This window comes from Fringilla coelebs (assembly GCF_963513975.1).
Source record: "Fringilla coelebs genome assembly, chromosome: 4".
NCBI lineage: Eukaryota > Metazoa > Chordata > Aves > Passeriformes > Fringillidae > Fringilla > Fringilla coelebs.
This window is the reverse complement of record NC_140032.1, coordinates 57,926,236-57,948,332: the sequence shown is the minus strand read 5'-3', so window position 1 is coordinate 57,948,332 and position 22,097 is coordinate 57,926,236. Positions and strand designations below refer to the sequence as shown.

The following is a 22,097-nucleotide window of genomic DNA, read 5'->3' as shown; positions in this document are numbered from 1 at the left end:
CAGATGAATCCCATGCAGGTATTGGTTCCTGAATCAGCTGTCCCTATGGAAATCAAAAGCACCTCAGTGAAAGAGAGAAATCCATGGAAAGTTAAATAATGACCATTCCTTTGTGCTATGTCCTACTGAAGTAATGCTGCAATTTGTGTGGAACTGGAGTTGGGTTTTAATGCACTGGAAATAACAGAGAGTGGCCTGGGAAGCAGCACAAGGAGGAAAAGAAACCACATTGCTGTGAAGGGGTTGTTTCAAGTAATGTTGGTTTTGTTTGTTTTAGTGAAAATGAAGGTGTTGCCTCAAGCAGTCCTCCAAAGCCCAGGGGAACATCCCAAGTTCATGGAGCAGCCTCTTTGCCCCCCATTAGAGTTTGCAAGGTAGGTACCACTTCTCTTTCAAAGCATCATTTTTCCTGTGAACAGCTTCAATCAGCTGTGCCATGGTAACAAATCATGTTTGCTCTTTTGCAATATTTAAAACTACAAAAATCATAGGCAAGGAAATTCTCTCTTAGGAAAGTTCCACAATTAAAAGAGAAAAAAAAAAAAAGATGTCCATTGGATTAAAATGGATTTCTTGTTAACAACTGAGTGATTTAAAATTAAATAGGAGCCAACTTACAGGTGAAGCAGACTCTTTTTGTACACTTCATGAAGTACTGTGAGTCATTATGGAAACACCAGAGAAAAAAGGATAAAGTAGCTTGAAAAAGGCAAGTGACAACCTCTGGAAGAAAAGAAATGGCATATTTTAGCAAATGCCATCCTCATCTCAGTTCTGTAAAAAGAAACAATGTCCATTCCAAGTCACAGTCTCTTTTCTTCACATTGATTAATTCATTAATTAATTTTAATGTTTTTAATTCTCATTGCATATAAGAAGCCATAATGATTTTCTTGAGTTGATGGAATTTCCTAGTGTATTTTTTCCTAAGTAACACCTGCCCATGTTTTCTGTGTTATTGCTACACTAGCATCATCCATAATAACAGCCTGGGTGAGATGAGTATTTGTTATTTTTAGTAAGCTCAACTCTTCATGATGGATGACCATGTTTGTAGTTACATGAGTCCAATACAGATTATTACAGAACTTCTGTAATACAGAAATTAGTTTGCAAGTTTTTGCTTGGTTTTTTTCCCTTGACTGTAGTTTTAAGTTTGAGGGTGTTACCAATCAGAAGTCAGAAATTCATACTTTGGCTATCAGGCAGGTGGCATTTTAAATTGTATATGATTCTAAGTGCTTTCCCTCAGTTTTTTTAAATTTATTTATTAAGATACCTTTGTAAAGACAATGGAAAGTCATCAGGCTTTTCTTTGTTTCATTTTGAGGTGCTTTTTAACTGCAGTGCTTTTCAATTGCAGTAGGCTGATAGGAATTTGCCTGCTGTTGTTCACTGTTTCTGTTTGACTTTCTCTCCCTTCTTCCAAAGATCTTCCTAAATTTTTATTATTCTGGTGTGAAAATTTTGATATTGAGAACATTTTGGTGTTGATTATAAGTGAATTTTCTTGGCAATATCAATAAGGTGTACATCAGCAGCAACTGGATTGTGTTAAGTGCAGCCTTGAAGCACAAGCCTCTGCTGGTGCCACTCAGCAGCAGCAAATTCTGGAACAAATTTAAAGGCACTATTTGTGAGGGAAGTTTTCACTGTTACATCGTTTTAAATACAGATATGTCAAAATAACTCTGCTTTGCTGAGCTATTTTGTTTTCATTTAAATGAACTTTGTGAAGTGTCTTCAGTATTCTCAGAGCAATAAGGAGCGTGATGCTTATAATAGCTAACATTATGAAAAGAGTTTACTCTCATCACTGTAATGAAAGACAGCAGTGTAATGCAGGCAGAGAAAGAGCAAAGTAATGGATTTATGTGGAACACTAATACTGAATTTCTTTTATCTTTGAGTGATTAACCAGACAATCTTTGTGCTCTTTCTCAGAAGGATAAAAATTAATTCACATTACTTTTATAAAGATAACATCCTCTACAGTTGGGATATCAGATTCTATTTATATACACCTTATGGTCAGTAAGTGCATATTACCCTTTCCAGGCATCTCGTGTGTATCAGAGTGGAGATGCAAAGATATGGTGACTGAAGTGAAAGGTGAAATGGTGCACAGTTCAAATTTTAAACCTAGATCCATGCATCCTGAAATTTGCTCTTTATTTTGATGACCTTCAAATTATCCCCTCAGTGGAGCACCTTTTGGACTATGCTACTCAAACTGTGGAAAGCCACAAGCAGTATGATTGTATTGCACCAAGGAAAACATTTTGAGTTGGATTTGGGAATTATTTTCTTGATTTGCCTTTGTCTTTAATTTTGGAGAAGCTAAATATGAAATAGATTGTACCACTCTGGTCCATACTGATAATACAAAAATGTAACAGTTCTGATTTAGGAAACAGTTTAAATATGGATAGCTTAATCAATTATTACTGATTTAGATAATGCACAATTTCTTTTAGTTTAGACAGAAATATCAGATTAGATATACCAGATCCCCTGAAAGCTGATATCACCTCTGTTTTCTTTCAGAAATGAATATTTGAACTAACTACAGACCAAAAAATTAAAAAGATACTTGTATGTGCTTATAGAATGTCTGATATATTACTTTGTCAATATTTCAGTGTTTAGCTCTGCTTGGTGATGATAATATATTATACATGCTGCAGAAGTCTATGTTACCACCTAACAATGTTTCTTTTAATTTTTTTCATTTAAATTTAGGATTCATTTGATCAAAGATAAAGATGCCATAGATGATTATTTGGCGAAGAATATCAAAGGGGTGTCAGCACAAGAAGCTGCTGCGTAAGTTGGCTTTTTTGAGGCATTTTAACATCCATAAGTTTATTGTTTCCTTTGTTTCTAGTCATCATAGTAATTTAAATTTAAAGTTCCCTAGGCCCTACCCTTTTTAGTGGAACTTGGCATTTAAAAATTGAAGTTGATATTAAATAATGATGTTTCATTTCTCCTGATGTTAAAAATATCAAAGCGTTTATCTCCTTGGTTTTACTAATTTGTATATTTACCAATTAGATCAGATTTGTAACATTATTGTTAAGATTGTGTCAGTAATTATATTGTGCTCCTTTTTTTTTTCTTTTCCCTTCTCTTTTTTTTCTGAGCCTTTGTGAAATATCTCCTTTGGGGTGGGAGCTGAGTGTACCGACATACACATTCTTGTAATTTTGAATTACTATTTAGCCAAGCCCAAGTGCTGACTTTTGTGGTGAAGCATTTAATACCCCATTAGTTATTTAAAAACCCAGTGAATGAAAGAAATCTAGATAACTTTTGATTTCTTACAGCTGAGTTATTTACATTCAGAAGTTACAAGAGACTGTGACTGGCTTATTCTTCTGGAGTATTTTTACAGATCTGGGGTTCAGCACCATCAAAATTAATGAAAGAATTCTAAGTAACTGGATTTCTGGTTGCTTAAGTGAGCTGATTTATTTATTTCAATATTTAAATAATAAAAGGATGCATATACAAGGGCTCTAGGCACCTTAACAATGAATATTGCAAGATCACCCTTGCAGCATAAAAACATTCTATCAGTCAGACAGGAATTCTACCAGCTAGTTTCTTGCAAAATATGCTTTTCTCCTTCCTAGCCGAAGAATGTGCCTGCAAAGCTTCCCTAAAAACTTCCACGTTGAAATCTAGAAAATTACTGTAAGTTTCAGACCTCAGGGAGCAAGCACAGAAGTGAGCACCTTCCCTTACTGTCCCCCTGGTTCCACACCAGCTGTGGAACTGGCTGCTCTGCTCATTACACTCCAACAATTGTCACAGACTGAACTGCCTTCCCAGGGAGCTGTTTCAGTCCTCAGCCCCAGTGGATTTCCACACCATGCCCGGGACACAAGTGTTCTCTCTTACGCAGGTGATTACACAGGAGGTCACCACTGTTTTAGGAAGGCCTTGGGGCTTCAAAGTGCATTTTACAAACAAACAAAAAAACAATGCAAAAAATCCTCCTAAGTGATGTTTTTATATCCAAAGCCTGAGTCTGAATGTTGTGGAAAAGGAAACTAGCGAGGACATCCACAATGAAGTAAGAATTTTATCATCTGTTCTGCAATACCTACACAAAGTGGAGTTCCCTTACAGTTTTGTAAGAGTCTTGTTTTTCCAAAGTTACCAGTGCCTCTTAGAAGATTAAACTGAAATATCGTATGTATTCTGGTGTATTTCTGTGGAGATTTTTAAAGTACCTACTTTAAAAGGTTACATTCATGTTTTGTGCATTTAATTCTCTTAGAATTTTAGCTTTTGATAATAAATCAGCAGTTACGAAATTTCTCTCTATATATATAATTCACTAATGCTCTTCCATAACCTTGATAAAATCATTTGAGAGCAAAGAAAAGGTAGCAAACTAACTACACAGTTACATTAGTATTATGCTAATCTAGTTAGAAAAAACTAAATGCATCAAATGTAGTCTAAAACAAATTTAGTAAGTAAGGCAATGCCATATCTATAAATGATCTTACCGAAATCAGTGCAATGCTTGGTATGTCTCAGCAGGCAACGGGTATTATTATTATTTTAAAAATATGATAGATGGCTTGTAATATGCTGTGTAGTTTTTCAATATTGTTTCCATTCCAGAAGCAGATTATTACACTTCTTTATAAAAGGACTGAATTTCCTTCCTCCGACATATAAATATCTTTACTTTTGTTTAATATTGGGGCTAACTATATATGTCAGTGATTGCACCAAGACAAGTTCTTGTAGCCACACTTCTGCTTAATATTAAACACTGGTTTTTTAAAGGGTACATTAGGCAAACAACACATTTATTATCGTCTAAATAAAGGAGTGTATAGGTAGTACCACATTTATGGAAAAAAGCAATATCCTTTAAAATTTTCCCCTAAAATCCTATCCTTCACAATATTACTTGAAATTGAGATGAACTATTGAAGGAAAAAGCTTGCAGTTGTGCTTGTATTGTAAAATATTGTCCTGTGTTCCAAACTTCAGCAAAAGAGACTTCCATTAAGTGTCTTCATGATATAATCTCTTTTTTTCCAGTGGAAAAATGAGGAGATGTTTTTCATTCTTTTTCTTTGTAATAATTTTTTGTCCAAAGTTGATATGATAGATGAGGGAGAAAAATAGTGCTTAAGAAAGATAGTACTTTAATTATATTAAAACAGGATATTGCTTTGTTTTTTCATTGATTTTTTTATGCTTCCTTCTCAAAGACTTTAACTTGAAATAGGAAGTAAATGTGGTGCAAGGATCTGGAAATGTAAAAATGTAAAAGAATGTGAGTGCTTTCTTGCCACAGAAGCAGGTTTTTGTATGTGGAGGTTGGCTGACTCCTGTGGCCTTCAGTGTGCTTTCCTTGATACCTTCTGTTCTTAGTCCTGACTCACCAAGTCATTAACAGCTCAAAATCAAATTGCAGTAAAAATTAAAAATAGTTCATATGACTGAACTAAGAGTCAAGAAGTTCACTATGAACTGTGAAGTAAAGCATTTTTCATCAAGAGATTGATTTCAAGATTGAATCTTCAGATTAGTTTAGAGCCTAAAATGGGACAGAATTTGATATTGTCATTCTTGTTTCATGATCTTTTTGTCAGGTCCAGAAAGATCAAGTAACAGTTCTCTCCTCTTCATACAAATGAAAATTGTCAAAAGAGGAGCATGTCATCAAAAAAGAGTTGAAGACTAGAAAGAGAAACTTTGAAATGCATTTGATTAGAGGAATAGCTCTGCTTTGCTGCAACTAAAAATATAATTACATTAGTGATGTTACTACATGTATTTAAATACATTTGGGTTGGATGATGGAGTTCTATGGTCCTCAAGGCTCTGGTGGTAAAAAGAAATCCAAATTGTTTTACAGAGATGATGAAGGCTTACCTAGGTATGCAGAAAATTTGTATTTGTGTTTTCTGTCTCATGAGTGGTGGATCAGTGTGTTATGGAAAGCTTGCTTGATAAATCTGTGTCAGTAAAGACAGGCTCTGAGATGAGTTTTTTCAGGCGGGAGACAGCATTCTCTTACACACATTCTGTCAGATGTTTTTGAGATACAGTCGGCTGTTCTGCTTAGAATTCTCCAATGGCTGGCCCATTTTAGGATTAGCTGAAACAGAAGAAGGCAAAGGCTTTAATTCTCAGGTGTGCTGTGTACCCCAGAGCAGTTGTTGGCCATCTCTGCCAATCCTGGGAAGGTGGATCATTAAACTATTTTGCAAATTGTTGCCTGCAAAATGGAACATAAAATTTCTGCTCTAGCAGTGAGGAGTGATGAATATAGTGAAGCATAGCTTCTGTAAACTCCTTGCAAAAAGAGCAGAGGGACTTTCACCCAAGCTTGACTGATCCAGGTTAATAACCTCAGCCTTGTGATTCGTTGAGTCCCATCTTTCAGGATCCAGGCAAGTGCTTTAGAATAAGGTGAATTATACTTTTGAAGCACATGTTTCTCTCCATTGCTTATAGAGAGATTGTAGGGTGACGAGCTCAGATGTAGACACATAACTTGCCACTCAATCCCACACTGCAGAACTATGGAATTTTGAAAGCTGTAAAAAGGATGAGGTAGAGGTCTTAGAGACCAATTCCTGAGGCAATATTTGTATAGGAAGCTGTCAACTGCAGAACAGAAGTGACCTGGCATCCATTTTAAAACTTCTGTTGGTGGCATCTGAAAAAAATTATTTTTCCATTCTTCAATCAGAGACAAATTATTTACTACCCTCCCCGAGTTTCTGCTCTTTTCAGTGTCGGCATCAGCTGAGTAGAGTTAAGGAAAATAGATGTGGGAAAATTTGTGAGGGATTAAGTGTTAGAGGAGTTTGTGGAAATAAATTATTTCTTTCCTACATCCATACATCTTCTACCAGTGATCTCTGAATACTCAGCCCTATCTGTCCTCCAGGACTAAAGAGGGAGAAACTTCCTCACCTGACTAGAGGCCAGATGATCTGGAGAGTTCACTGAGGGAGAAAAATGGGATTTGTGGGCTGATGGAGAGGAGAAGACATACTATGAAGGTTTGTTCTGTATTTTCATTATAGCCATTATGGACTAGTAAGCCTATCCCTAAGACTGGGATTTTTATGACCTTGTCTTTTGTTCGTAATTTATTTCAATCATGAGAGTTTTATTTATTTGCTTTATCTGTCTGTATTCTATGCATTGAAGGACCAGTGCTTTAAGGAAGCTGAACAAAAATAGCTGATTGGGGATTTGACTAACCCATACTTTTAGTAGCTGTCACCTCTACCACATAAATCAATAAGGTGACTTTCTTAGGTTACTCAAAAAATAGATGACCTTTTATTCATTGACATCATATTACCATGTTGTCTTTTTCACTACCTGAAATTTTTACTGGGACTTCTCAATTTGAAGGGGCTTGGTCTAGGCACGGGGTTTTATGTTGTAGGGTAGATTGACCCTTTCTCTGTTAGTAAGTGAGGCTCTCAAGGAAGAGAAGAGAAGCACTACCAGAAAAAAGGTGAGGAAAATATTATGTTGGTATGGGATTAAGGCAAGGAAGCACAAGGTGCATCTGCTATTACTAGCAAGCTTGCAAAAGGCAATTTGAGATTCACACAGATAATGTGTAGGAGCAGAATCTGCTTTTCCCTTGTATTTCAGCCCTTGATTGGACAGTATTTGGTTCCAGTGATGCACTGCTGTGAGCTGCTTCCATTTCTTCTGTGTACAACGCTGTGGAGACAGAGGGAGGGAGGCAGGCTCAAGGACATAGCAGCAAACAGAGAAAGGAGTAAACTTCTTTCCCTTTCATGTTCAGTCCTAGCAAGACTTTGCTGTTCTTCCTGATGTCAGTCTTTGGACAGGACCTGTAAGCACCTTCTGACTCTCTTTGTTCACATTACTCTGGTTGAAAACTGGTGGAATGTTGTGTAAACTCATTTACATTTTATGAGGGTATTTCTTCATTTTTAGATACTAAAAACTATGGAAGAGGGTAAATCAGAACTAAAGAAATTTATGCTTTCATGGTAAAAGAAATTTTAAATTAAGGCACTCTGTCCCAAACTCCCTGCTGGTTGTGGAAAGGGAGATGGCACAAGTCACTTAGTGAGCTAGATGATAAATTTTAAATTCCTTTCACAATATTATTTAAATATGTATTTTTTTCAGTCTGAATAATTCCTAACAATCTCACTTGCCATGACCAGGATTCGATGTTTATTAAACAACTTTCAAAAAGAAATTTTAGAACTTAGAGGCACACATTCTTTTTGGTCAAATGAATGATCTCTGTGAATTTTGGGCCTGATAAGCATATTATTTAGTGTAATTAGGCAGTGATCTGAGAAACAGAACTGTGTAAGAAGTGAATGGTTTGCCTTTCCTAAAGAAACTTCTCTGTGCATCTGTGTAATGTGGAAGATTTTTCTTGAAAAGGTTAAAAAAAGTTCTAATCAACTTCTGTACATTATGTAGAACTTCATTTTCTAAACTCTGCAAAAGAAAGTTTCATATTTAATGGGAAATCATGAATTATTCCATTTATTATCTACTTCCTCCTTTCAAAGACATGATCTGGATAAAAGGCGGGGTGAATAATTTCAAAAAATACAATACATTTTTAATGGGAAGGTGCAAACTACAGATTCTCATGACTATTAGCAAGTATAGAGGAAACAGAATTTTACTTGCAAAAACTCATCAAACTCTTGCAAAGATAAAATACATGACATACTTTAATAAAGAAGAACACAGTGAGCTGAAGTTTTTCTTTTTTTATGTAACTTGTTGTTTTTACTAAGTTTGGTCTTACGGTTTTTTAGTGCTTTCATTTCTCAGTAGTTCAACAATATTTACTACTGAAGATAATGTACAAGCAGTACACAACTGACTTCTATTTTTAAAACACTCCATAAAGGTGAAGCATCTCTAACACACAAAAAGAGGCTGAGATGAAGAAAGATTGTCTAATATACCTTGGTACGGTCATGACTTCCTAATAATTTTTACAGTGAATCCTGCATTGTGTAAAATCCTTGCCTTTCCTTTCTTATCAATCTCTTTGTGGTCTATTTGTCCTTATCCTACTGAGTAAATTCAGCTGGGGACTTGAATAAGAGATTTCTTAAACAAAAGCAAAAGTACTGTGTGAATTGTTCATGTCAATACTGCAATAAATGCAGAGCCTTGTGTAGGGTTTTATGAAATTTCATAAGAGCAGCTTGAGAGGATACAGAAAGTAAACAATTATGTTTATCTGTCCTGCACACTGTAAAATAAACATGCAGAGAAGTTTAGTGACTGCTTTGATATCATGCAAGTCAAATGGAAAGGATTCCAAACTTACATGTTTCTAGCTCTCAGACCATCCAGTCAGCTCTGAAATAAAAGAGGGAAGTTGAGAAATACATCATTTTGATAAATAGTAGTCCATAAAACGTGGTTGGAGTTACTTTTGGTTAAGGAATATTATTAATTTTGAAAGAAAAGTGGAAAGATTAATAAAGATAATGTTTTTTTCTGGTTATTCTGGAAAGAATCACAGGTGTGTTTACTTATGTAAGATGAACATTTTTATAAGGGTAGAATTTTTATCTTTAGTTTTAATGTTTTCTTTGCATTTATGTTTAGGGACAAAAATGTTTCAAGAGTCCATTCCTAAATTCATATTTCCATTTTCTGGGTTAATGAGTATTCTTAATTATTACAGTGCTTACATTCATCTTAAAACACTTTTTATGTGTCATCCTTTGATGTTTATAATTGATTAATTTTTCATTTTATGTAGCTTTGAACAAAAGGAAGTGAGTTCAATATATGTGTTCTTTGCGGGATCCTACTGACAGGGTGTGCATCTCCCTTTGATTGCATGATTTAGGTTAAAGTGTGGTTTCCCAACAATCCAGTGACTGAGGCAGCAGATGGAAAACACTGCATTGCTAAAGCTAAAAATTCTTGTAAATAATAAATTTAAAAAAAAAATATATATATAGTATAAAGTACCTACACCTCTTTTTTTTAATACTTGCTTTATTTTCATCTTTCTGTTAATAGTTCTGGATACATAGCTCCATAAAGTTTTTCTTCTTTAAAAAATCTGTATTGTTACAAGTCAATTCCAAGTGCTGTATTTCCCTCCCATGATGTGTACAAATAGTCGTGCAATATTTTTTATTTATAATTAGAATAGGGAATCCTTTTTATAACATTTTGGGGGTTTGTGGATTTTATTATTTTTTGTAATACGATATTAGCTATTTCAAGTTTGTAATTTGGAATTAAAAAGCAGGCACCCCACCCCAATGTAATTTAACACTCAGCCTTAGTAGTAAAATATTCTGAAGTGTAAGCTGTCTATTACTGCTTAATGGCATTTACTGTACTGTCATATCTTTTTTTAATGAGATTACTATAGTCTACAATTTAACATATTACCATGCAGTAAATATTTCATTAAAAGAAAAGTATTTAAACGGACAGTCTTTAAAGCAGGATTAAAGAGGCTGTGCCCTGATGCAGTTAAATAGCTTTGTATCTGTAGCCATACGTGGTACTGAAATGTGCTGAATGCCTGGACCATACAAGGACTTGATTTACCAAAATATTTGTGTGGATAAATTCTCCCAGAGAATTGGGATAGCACAGGATTTGGATGCATTTTTGAGTTAGCTCTGTGCTTACCTTTGGGGGGTTGCAGCCCAGGGATGGGGCAGTGTAGACAGCAGCAGTGTGAGTACAGGGCCTGACGCCACTGGAACCTGGGTGCTAAAGGCACCTCACCTTCCATATTTGCCAAGTGTTTGCATGAGCACTTTCTGTGTTCAACAATTCCCTGCACAAAATTTAGCTCATTTGGGCATGGGTCACCAACAGTGTTGCAAAACTGTTCTTGGTTTTTGGCTGTTCAGCTATAATTAAATAATAATTCCTCTTTCAATTCCTAGGCAGAGCAGCCTAAATGTATAAATTATTACAGTATATTTAGCATTTTTGTATTTTATGTACTATATTTGTTTTTACTTCATGCATCTTTTTTCAAATTTTAGGGAGTAAATTTTGATATTCCCATGTTTATGATGTGGTTTTTTTGCATATAGGTTAAGCAAAAAGTAGCTAAGTATTCACGTACTTTATGTAATTTTAATTTTCTTGTAGATTTATAGACAGGAAATGGGGGGGGAAGTAAAATAAATTTGTTTAGATAAACATAAGCAAAAATATCTTTATTATTTTTTCATAATTTTGTGATGCTTATCTAAGGCATTTGTATCAGTCATTGGCTTGCCAGCTGCAAAAGAAAATCCCAAGTGGATGAAACCTATTTGAATACAGTTTTTAAGCATTATAATAATTGGTAGAGTAATTATTTTACACTGGAAGTACACTTTAATATTTTATATACTATCGTTGTTTAATCCATGCCATTTTGTTCCTTACAAAATGGGATTGCTACAGTACAATACAACAACTTGTATTGTAATCAGCAGCTGGAATTAACTGGAAATACTAATTAAGCCCTACAAAATCAAAATATATGAAACCTGATATTATATATATATTTATAGCTATAAATATATAAATCTGCCATCTGAAAGTAGTAGTCATCTGGGCTTATTTTGCATGTCTGTAATAGACCACATCAGTCAGGAGGCATAGAGAATTAAGCTCCTGATAAATGATTCTGTTATGATTACTTCTAACACCAGTTCCTGCCTGCCTCTTGGCCTCTTAATTTCCTTTTTCTGTCCTCTCTTTTAGTTAAAGGGTAGAATGCAAATAGCCTTATTGTGGAGGATTTTAAGTTGGAGGAAATGTTGTGAGGTGCTGTGCTGATCTCCCAGCATTGCTTAAGGGTCTTGTAAAAGTGCAATACCATAGTATAGGAAAGTTCTTGAGACTGGAACAGTGTAATCTCACTGAACATTGCTATTTGTTGTTCTTCCATTGGTAAAGACAGATTAGAATCAGGTTTCCATGATTTCTCAGCATGACTCTAGATTGTTTTGTAATAGCAATGATAATGCAAAAAGAAATCCAAGTAAGAAAATTACTGAAGTAGCTGTATAGTTTAGGAAAAAAATTAAATGTCTGTAGAAGTATCTGAGTGCACTTAAATTAAGCACAATGTTAAGAGCAGTGTCTTTCCAAACTCACAGATCCGCACTCAGTAAGCAGCTCCTTCCACCCATGTGATGTTACATAGCACAAAACCGTCACCTGTACCAAGGTGCCACTAAAATGGCAACTTTAACTTTTGGTTATTTATTTGGTGCTGAAAACTCTTGTGACACACAACCCCCATCATGACAGAGACTCTCAGAAGCTCACAGAATTTTTCAGCACTTTCTGATGCAGCACTGCATCACAGTAACTGCTGGCTGGTGTAGGATCAGATCCACCTGGAGCTCAGCACCCTGCCTATGTAAATAATCATTTTGCAACATTATGGGGTAGCAGCAATGACAGAAATGAGTGCACAGGCAAAGGATCGGGGGATTCTTAGAATCAGCTGGCTCTGTGGTAAGTGTTGTGGTTCTCATCTGTTGAGTTTCATGGATGAGCAAAGCAAACCAATTCTCCTTTAAATTAAAACCTGATTAATTGGTATCTTTATTTTAACCATAAATACATAGAAATGCTCCAAATTTCATTTTAAAATAGTTTGTTTTAAAAAAAATCCATCTGAAACCTGTTTCTCTGGCACGATCTAATGATCACCCTAGGGGAGGGAGGACTTTGGGTTTGCAGTCACGTCACATTCGGTTTCAAAATGAAACCCGGCTGACCTTACAGAGCTGTCTGCTCACTCTGGTCCGACACATTCCGTGGCTTGCAGCGGCCGTGCGAGCCGTGGTGGCCCCTCGCCCTGTGCCCTGTGCCCTGCGCGGGGCACGGCCGGGCCCTTTGTTCTGAGGCGGGATCCGCGCATCCTGCCTGCAGTTTCCCACATTTCCAGTAGATGCCCCCAGAGACCATTAAACCCCGAGAACGGCTCCGCTCCGGGCACAGCAAAGGGCAGGCAGTCTTCTCTCATTTCGCTCCTGGAAGTAACTTAATTGTTCAAAGGAAACCTCAAGTCAACGAACACGAATGCAGAAAAACAAACTCGCTTGTTTAAAAATAAATCATAATTTATTAGGTAGCAAGGTTCGAGAGTGTTTAGCATAAGGTTGCTTATCAATGTAGAAACACGCTACACTAATGCTAACTGTGGGATTTTATAAAATAAATCACAGAATCATAGAATATCCTGAGTTGGAAGGAACCTTAGGTATGATGTTTTGATATTGATATTAGAAATCAAGTAATCTTTAGTTATCTAAAACATGAGTTGTTCTGCTTAACATCAGATTTTACATGCTGCATGATATCATAAAAAGCAGGATGGAAAGTGTTTTGAGGACTGAGGACTGAGGATTTATAGTTTATCTCAAGGTATCATGAAAAGTTTGCTGCTCTCACCTACACCATTCCTCTGTTCAAAAGGAGTGTTTGATGGGGGTAAAAGAGGACCCTTGAATTTTCATCTGGAAACACTGATAACTGTAACTATCTTAGATTTCACTGCAGTGTCAAGCTCTTCTAAGGAATACAAATACCATTTATCCCCGTAATACCATTAATCTCTTGCCCAATTTCACTGTTTGTGTGTGATCATTCACTTGTAGCTTATATATTACAGAAACTTAGGCAAACAACAGTATTATTATTGTGTGCTTTGTGCATAATAACTGGCACGACTTTCATTTTTATGCCGTGAAATTTGAAGGGATTTACAATAGATAGCTTCATTGCTTGTGTGCTAAAATCAGTCGTCTTTGCCTCAGAAAAAAAGGGGCTCTGCACAGTAGGATTATCTCAGCATTATTTCAATTTCTCCATTAATTGGGATGGGATTTATTAAAACACTCTTGACACTGTTTTTTAAAAATTACACAGTTTACTATATGCTTTGTTTTCCTGTACTGGTTTGCTAATAATGCTTTCTTGTGGGGAAAATGTGCTTTGACTTCAAGTAAAATACATCAGTCTACAGAAAATAAAATGGACGCAGTTTTTCTATTTGTATGAATACCAGTTCTGTGCCCAATGAGTGTTAAAATTATCTTAATGACATTTTGGATAGTGACTGCTGAGATCTTTTAGCACTACTTCCTTGTTTATTTGCAATACATCTCCTGATCTGATGCATGTACACACACAGACATATATAGATCCCATTGTATAAATAAACAGGCATGTGTGTCCCTGCTATGCAGATTGTTATTCCACTTCTCTGAGTTATATTACTATAGGATTCAGTCCTAGGCCTTTGGAAGTTGGTAGGAATTTCTTACCTATGCTCTTCAGGGTTTGTTTTTTTTAAATTTTTTTTAATTACATAGAATTTTTAAACAGTAAGGAAAAAGGTATTCCTTATAAAAAATAGAGAATACATGAATACATTGCATGGTATAAGCATAGTATCTTTACAGTATTTTGAAGCTATATACTGTACATTTGGTATATGTCAAATATAGCATATTTTAACAAATGAAAACTTAAATGTTTAAACATATTTTTCATATACTTTTATAAGATAAATGTTGCAGATTTCTATGGTACAGAATAGTTATATCTTTTCCCTTATCTGTGTGAGAAATGTGTGATTTTCAGTCTGAAAAAGCATCCGTTTATATCTTAAACACAAATTCAGTACTGTCTGGTCTAAATTGTATCAGGATCATTTAATATTTTTATGCTCAGTTCTACAAGTGAAATGTGAAAAGTACATGTGAAGGATTAATGTGCATCTGTGTAGTAAGAGATTTTATTTTAATTATACCAAATATGAAATAGTGCAGATTATTTGCTTCCTACATCTTACATTGCTGTCTGTTGTATTGACATCTAGCTAAGAAGTTTTTCACATCACTTCCATCTTATCAACATTGTTGAAGAATTGCAGTAGCTGTTTTTAAGATCAAAGTATTAGTCTCATTGGGCTGTTATTCTTACCCCTGAATTTATTACATACACTATAAATCTCATTTTTCAGAATTTCATATTTATTTTAAAGCTGAGATAATTTGTATTTAAATGTTTTTTAATCTAAAAGGACAGCCTTGAAAACAGTTTGGTAACTTCATGGAATATACAAGACAAAGGTAACACATCTGTGTCCTTGCCATTTTACTGAGGTAAAGGTTGGTTTTCCCAGACTGGATAACCATCCCTGCAAGCCTTTACATCTGTGCCTTGTGTTGCAGTCCCATTGGACTCAGTTTTTTTTCCAGAAGAGGACCCAATGTGGTTGTTTCATGCCATATGAAAGAAATATTTTGATTATTTCCATAAATAATACCTCCAAAGGTGTATTACCAATTGAGAATATTTGATTCTACAACTTTTTGATATGAAAATCTTATCAGAGTTTATGAAGGCACTAAATTCAATAAAAAATTCATCATAGCATCACTTATTTGTAAAATTTGGGAGAAATTATCAAACTTTTGCATCACTAAACCAGCTGAAGTTATATGCTAAATGGAAGGAAAATAATATCTAATTATTCTGGCATAGCATTTGTTTGACATTTTTAAGCCAAGCCGTCCTGTCCTACAGCAAAACTATTTAATGTATATATATATAACAACATATAACATACAGCAATATGTATATTTAATATATAATAACGTTATATATAACAACATATATGTTGTTTTGACATGAGCCTCAATTTTCCCTGTGCACTGTCTTAAAGCAAACTAAGGGTTCATCATGTTTTCATGGACTAATGTAAACATGGGGGGGGGGTGTTCCCATCAGTCAGCTTTTTCTACCAAATATCAGCTGAAGAATACCAGTGTATTTTTGACCGTGTTTTCAATGTATATATTGGTATTTATTGATTATTGCCATGTTTGCTTCCCCAGGGTATGGCATTTGCAAGCAGATTTTAGCAGGTCTCTCTTTGAGCAGGGGAAATAATACCCACTCCCTGCTGCTGAACTGCAGAGGTCTCTTCCTGAAGGCTGTTGTAGTTATCTGCACTTATTTGGTAAGGTGGAGAACAGAATACAAGTTTAAAGGCTTAAAATCTCCCTTTCTTATTCCCAGTTACAGGAATTCATACAAGAAGAACATCTGCATAGACATGCTGCGCCGGGGTTATCACAAGTCCTTCTCTGAGCTCCTCACTCTGATCCAGAAGTGGAATGCCTTCAGGGAGGCTGCAGGGCCTGGGTCAGCCATATGGTATGAGAAGTCCCTGGAGGAGCAGCCTGATAAGCTGGATCAGCTTTACCACTTGCTGACCGGGGCTGAGGCAGCCCAGCGAGCAGGTAAATGGGGGGATTGTGGGTAGCGGAGCAGCGGGAGCCGCAGCCGCCAGTGCCTGGGGGAAGCTTCCAAATTGTTTCATGTATGAATTTGAAACGCTACTGCATCTTAGCACATTGCAGCCTTAGTCAACTGAGCTGTATTTATAGAATAAATGATTAGGAGCTGCAGATATCAGGAGAGGTTTTGTGAAGGAAAGAAAAAAAAGGAAAAAACATGTAGAGTGAATTTTGATAACATCAGAAATGTTTGATGTATTTATAGCTTTGATAACATCTCAATTATTTTCTCATAGTGTCATTATTTATTGTTTTTTTCCTCTATTGATTTGAGTAGATGGTTTTGTATTAGAAAAATTTACGAGGTGAAATGCTGTTTCACACACTAATACTTTTATAAATCTGTCTTTATTAAATACCCTGCTAACTGTGTTTGGATTTGTGACTGACTTAAAAAGGATTGTGAACATGTCAAATGAAATACAGCACACAGATGTAACATGCCACCTGTGAATTACTAGATATTAGTGAAGACATAACTCCAAATTACTGTATTTTCTCTATTGCCTACTATTTACTAAGCACTCATATTTATAATTTCCTTTTACTATAAATAGTAACATAACTTACTCCATCTTTCTCCACTGGAATAATTGCAGGGATGGAGGCAGACAAAGCTCTACCTGCAGTCTTGTTTCATAGCTGAGTTGATATCAGTATAGTTGTCTTGCTTCAAGTTGCATTTTGATCATTACAAATATGAAAACCTACAGTAAATCTTGTGAATTTGAAATCTAAGCTTTTTGACTGAAATTTAGAAAGAGGCAACATCATTTCAAAAAAAGGAACAGCAAAATAGACCCTTTGGGCACTTCCAAAAAATGATAATTTTAAATGTTTATTTGATGCTTGCCATGTAAGCCAAAAGTTGTTTTTCTTTGTTTAATTCACTGTAATTCTTGACAGGAAGCCCAGCCAGGCATAATTATTGGAAGGAATCTTTAGCTTTGCCTAGAGTATGACTAAAACCTGAATAGTCACCCCTGTATCTTGCAGAATATGAGAGAGAAGTTTTGACTGGCCTGGCAGAAGCATTCTGCCAATATCAGTTGGTCAGAAAGTACTAGACATGGCTTATCTCAATGGGCCTGGTCTCTGCAGCTACTTGAGAACAGTTTGCCTGCCTTCAGTGCATGTTTTTTTTCAGTGTTACAGGCTGATGTGTGACAACAGAGGCAGCATACATGAGAGGCAAGGCATTTCCAAATGTGCAGTTCCTGCCCTTCTTTCTCTGAACCTGGCATTTCTTCTGTGCTGGGCTCTGTAAGTCTTTCACCTCTCCCAGCGACAAGGTACCACCACCAGCTGCCTGATTGCACCTTGCCTCTAGGAGAGAGTATCTCCCAACTTTGCCTGTTGATTAAAATGAAAGAAGGAAAAATAATGAGGACTTAAAGAGTTGGCAAGCGTTGTTACTGAATTGCTGGATCAGGACATAATCTGTTTTGATTTTTTTTCACCGGTTTCAATGCAAATCTTTGCACAAATGTCTTGTTTGTATAAAATGAGGTTTGAGTTGCCTGGCAGATGAAGGAATTGGTGGTAATTCCTGTTACAGGTCTGAGAGCCAGCAGTGCTGTGAAGATTCACATGAATTGTGCAGCTCATCAAACACTAATTCAGTAGTTCTGCTAATCTGGTTACTCTCTGATTCTAATCAAATTGCTTGGGGCTCTGGCTTATGATCTCCTGACAACTCCAGTTGACACCATTTAAGAATCATTCAGCAGTTCACCTCAGCTAGAACTTAACATGATGTAGCAGCCACAACAGCAGCTGACCTGCATTTGCTCTTCAGTTGCCACAGTTCAAGCTTAAAAGGGGGAACGTAATATTTGGGTCAGCAAATGGTGAGAGTTTCGTAGCATGGTTGATGTTGCTAATATGAGGTTGGCTGAAATTTTACCTATCTCAGGTAACAATTGTGCTGAAAAAGTGATAGGAGCTATAAATAACGACCAAAAAAAAATCATTACTTGTAAGTTTTTTTATTAATTGAAACTTCACAAAATGTTGGGGTTTGAACCTGGCATGTGGAAAACAAGACTCTTACTTTGTTAGTAAATTATTTTCTTATTTGTTATTTAATTTTTCTCATCTGTTATTTCTGGATAATAGGGTATAACTGTCTTAATTTTGAATATAACTTAGAACTTCTAATTTTAGAGTTTTATGGTACTTACCATAGTGTACAGAGCAAGCTATGTACACATTCAGTTTTCGTATTTATTGGTGGAAAGTGTTAATATTGTAATGGTTTCCACAGTTTATAGTTCTAGGACACTACAATTCTGGACATAAATAATTTGCTTTAACTGAATCAGACCCATCCACCACAATGTGCAAGCTGGTATCGAAGAGCAATTACTTTCTTTGCTGCTGGATTTGAAAATAGTAACATTTTGTTTTCCAGCATTACACTGATTGCCTTTACATATACCAGTAAAGGTTCTCTCTGCTTTCATTTTTAATAGAATATTTTGGTTGCACTTCAAATTACGCAGGAGTTGTCTTTTTTTTAATTGCCTATTACCAATATTTTACTGTGTGCAAAGAACTGGCCCACTTAAACTCATTTTTATTGCATTTGAATATCTCCCAAGTATTTAAAAAGTAGAGAGGTAACTTTAATCCTTGCAGCTTTTCAGAAAAATTACTAATGGAGTTATTTTACCCTGAGTTCAGCATTATTCTAAAAGCACTGGCAGAAATATTGCCAATGCTCGACTATATTTTTGTCTTGCCTTCTTTATACAAGTAAAGTAAATGTTTCTGACTTCAAAATTGAGGGAGTTTTAATTATTCTTTGATGTTCCTTTATACTGGACTAACCTCTTTTTTTACTAGTTTTGGTTTCAGGAGCTTAGGGGAAAAAAAGAGGTAGTTGAGCTGTTTAAATATGTATATAGTTGTAGGTCTTTTTACAGAAGAATGCAGGATAAATGCCAGAGTAATGGATCTGCACAGCTCAGCATTCGATGTATACAGTGATTTCTTGGCACATATATGGAAATACTGGGGGTTCCTTAAAAGGGCAAGCTGTATTTTGTATTTATCAGTACTGATAGTACTCTATCAGTTTAGAATGAGCTGGTTTGTAGACATTGAAAGGAATGCAAATCAAGTTCCAGCTCAAGAACAATTAAAGGAAGAGCTGTCCCAGCTGTTAACCCTACTTTGCCAGAGAAGGAATGCAAAACCAGGGAAAGTGCCACAGTTCAGTGGCTGCAGCTTGTGTTGGGCAGTCAGCACTGTAGTGGCAGATCACTGTGCCAAAGCCAGAGGATGGAATCCTCGGGTATGAACACACCTTCAGAAGGGCAAGACACTGCTTATTAGCTGATCACTGGAGCAGCTGCTGGAAACCAGGAGTTAAAATCTGGGAGCTGCTGCCCTTCTGACATTCCACCTGCTCCTGGTTCCTGACCCTACTCAACCTTTGTGCTATGCTGTGTGCTAAATGCTGAATCTGTGCATGTGCTGCAGGCTGCTGACCCTTGTTCTAGACAGTACCAGACACACAATTAGAAAGAAGTGACAACTTGGCTTTCCCCTCACTTCAGTGTAGAGAAAAATGTTGACAGTATGAGTTAACATTAGTTTTTGCTATAAAAGATGTCTTTTCTAAAGTGTATGAAAAAAGCATGAGTATTTGGTGTGCATGCAGTGGAAAATCTTTGTCCACAATAGTCAAGGTTGAAAACAGAGTTTAGCATGTTACAGTAGAAAGCTTTTCTGTAAGGTTATGCCTTAGGCTTGGGCTAGAAACATTGCAATAACCATATTGCCCATGCTATTTTGAAAAAAAAAAAATGGAAATAGGTTATGCCTTAAAAGAAAAAAGTATAACAAACCCTCTTTTAATATTTGCTTGGATGAGACATAGTTTTGTTTGCTTTTGAGGGACTGGGCAAGGGAATGCTGTTTTATTTTCTAAGCAGGTTTGTCACTCCCTACTTAATATTTTATCACAGGAAAAAATGCAGCAGTTGCTGGAGACCAGTGGAGAATTTTATTATTTTTATAGTTATCTTAGAAAAAGTTGAAGTGATTCTGTCCAGGAAAGAAACCAAACCATCTCAAAATACAGCCGCTTGTAGAACTACCATTGACTTTAACAGAAGCAGCACTTTTTAGAAAATTTCTGTAGTACATTTTTGTTGCAATAGCTTAGAGCTCCCTTTTAGCATTCCAGATTATCAGTTAATTGATTCATATTATTAGCATTAGCTGGTTTTATCCTTTACCCAGTAAAATTATACCCTGACCATTTCCGTAGCATTTTTTTTTTTATAGACTGTGCACTGATTGAAAGCATTTTCCCTCTATGTACCTGGCAGTGTTGGGAGTGGTGTGCTCTGTGCACACTCTAGGAAACCGTCTCTGCCTGTAACTTGGTGTCATCATGCTCACAACTCACATTTTCACTTGCTTCATTTGTGGACTTACAGCTAAACATTCAGGAAAAAAGTTTGTCTATTTATGAATAAACTCTCTGGAAAAAGGAGTGATTGAGGAGTCTTCTACCTATAGATATAGAGGCATCCTTTTTCTGAACAAGCAAAAGGGACTGATTCTTTGCCATGTATAGATCCAGGTGGAAATTACTGCTTGCAGCACCATATTCAGCTGCAGTTTGTGCTTCTTTTTGGTCCAACATCTTCCATTCTGGATCTTTCTCTGTGTGAATTCTTCACAGCATCAGCTGTCTTGCTACTAAGTCACTGATTTTGATCTTTCTGGCAAAAGAAAAATTAGTCTTCCAGCACTGTGTCTCATTCTGACATAAAAAATTGCTCCTGATGATTTAATTGACCTTAGGCCACACCTTTATGTGCCTTCAAGAGTGAAGGGTCAGTTCTAATCCAGTCATACACACTTTAAACAGCTAACTGGAGGATGAGTGTAAACACCTGTTGAAGCATTTCCATATGGCCTTTGTCTGGCAGGAACAAAGCACTGACTGGTGGCTTTTTGAGTGGGAAATAAGGACTCGTAGCTGGATGTAGAAAGATTTCTTTCTGATACCTGTAGTTTAAAAATCAGTACAAGTTCTTGTTAATGGAAAATGGAACACCTGCCTATTTTATTCTTCAAAGGAAACACCAAGCCAGGGATCTCTTCCTGATGTTTTCATCTGTTCTCTAAAAACCATTCCTGTACTTCTTTCCCTTTCTTCCACTGCATCCTGTCACAAAGGAGATCATAGAGATATGGCAGCAAGTTGTACTTGAGTCACACTAGGATGGCTTGCTGGCTTTCTGTGTGTTTCTTTTCTCTCATGTTAGCCCTGTTTGGGTTCTCAAACTGCACCTCACTATCCCTTGCATTACACTACTTAGGAACTGTCTAGCTGAGCACAGCAAACATGCAGATATGGATTTGAGTGATCCTCTGTCTGTGCACAGCCTTGCAGTTCTTGAGAAGAGTCCAGGAGCAAAGGTATTGTTCAGTGGGCTAATCAGGGCCTATGGCTTGAGCGCAAGAGGAGTTGCTACTTGGGAGCTGAGGTGCACCTAAAGTCCTGATACACAGCGGGGAATATCCTGTGTCTTTAATATATGGGGTTTAATGTTTAAGCTCAAGTTGAAGGTTTTTGGTTTGTTTTTTTTTAATCTCTGTTTAACAGAAAGATCTCAGGAAGGTTTGATAGGACAACTCTCCTTTTGTACATAAACACTCAGTTAGGGAGTTGTTTTTCTTTTTTGATCAACAGAT

General features: G+C 36.2%; 1 protein-coding gene across 1 annotated transcript in view; it reads left to right on the top strand.

Moving 5' to 3' along the window:
• Positions 1-282: 282 nt before the first annotated feature.
• Positions 283-22,097, top strand: part of TTC29 (tetratricopeptide repeat domain 29) — a gene marked incomplete at its 5' end in the record, with an annotated part of 111,034 nt that continues 89,219 nt past the window's right edge. The window contains 3 exons of the mRNA XM_084204973.1: positions 283-374; positions 2,743-2,826; positions 16,099-16,322. Coding sequence (XP_084061099.1) covers positions 283-374; positions 2,743-2,826; positions 16,099-16,322 — 400 coding nt within the window. The remainder of the gene's footprint in view (positions 375-2,742; positions 2,827-16,098; positions 16,323-22,097) is intronic.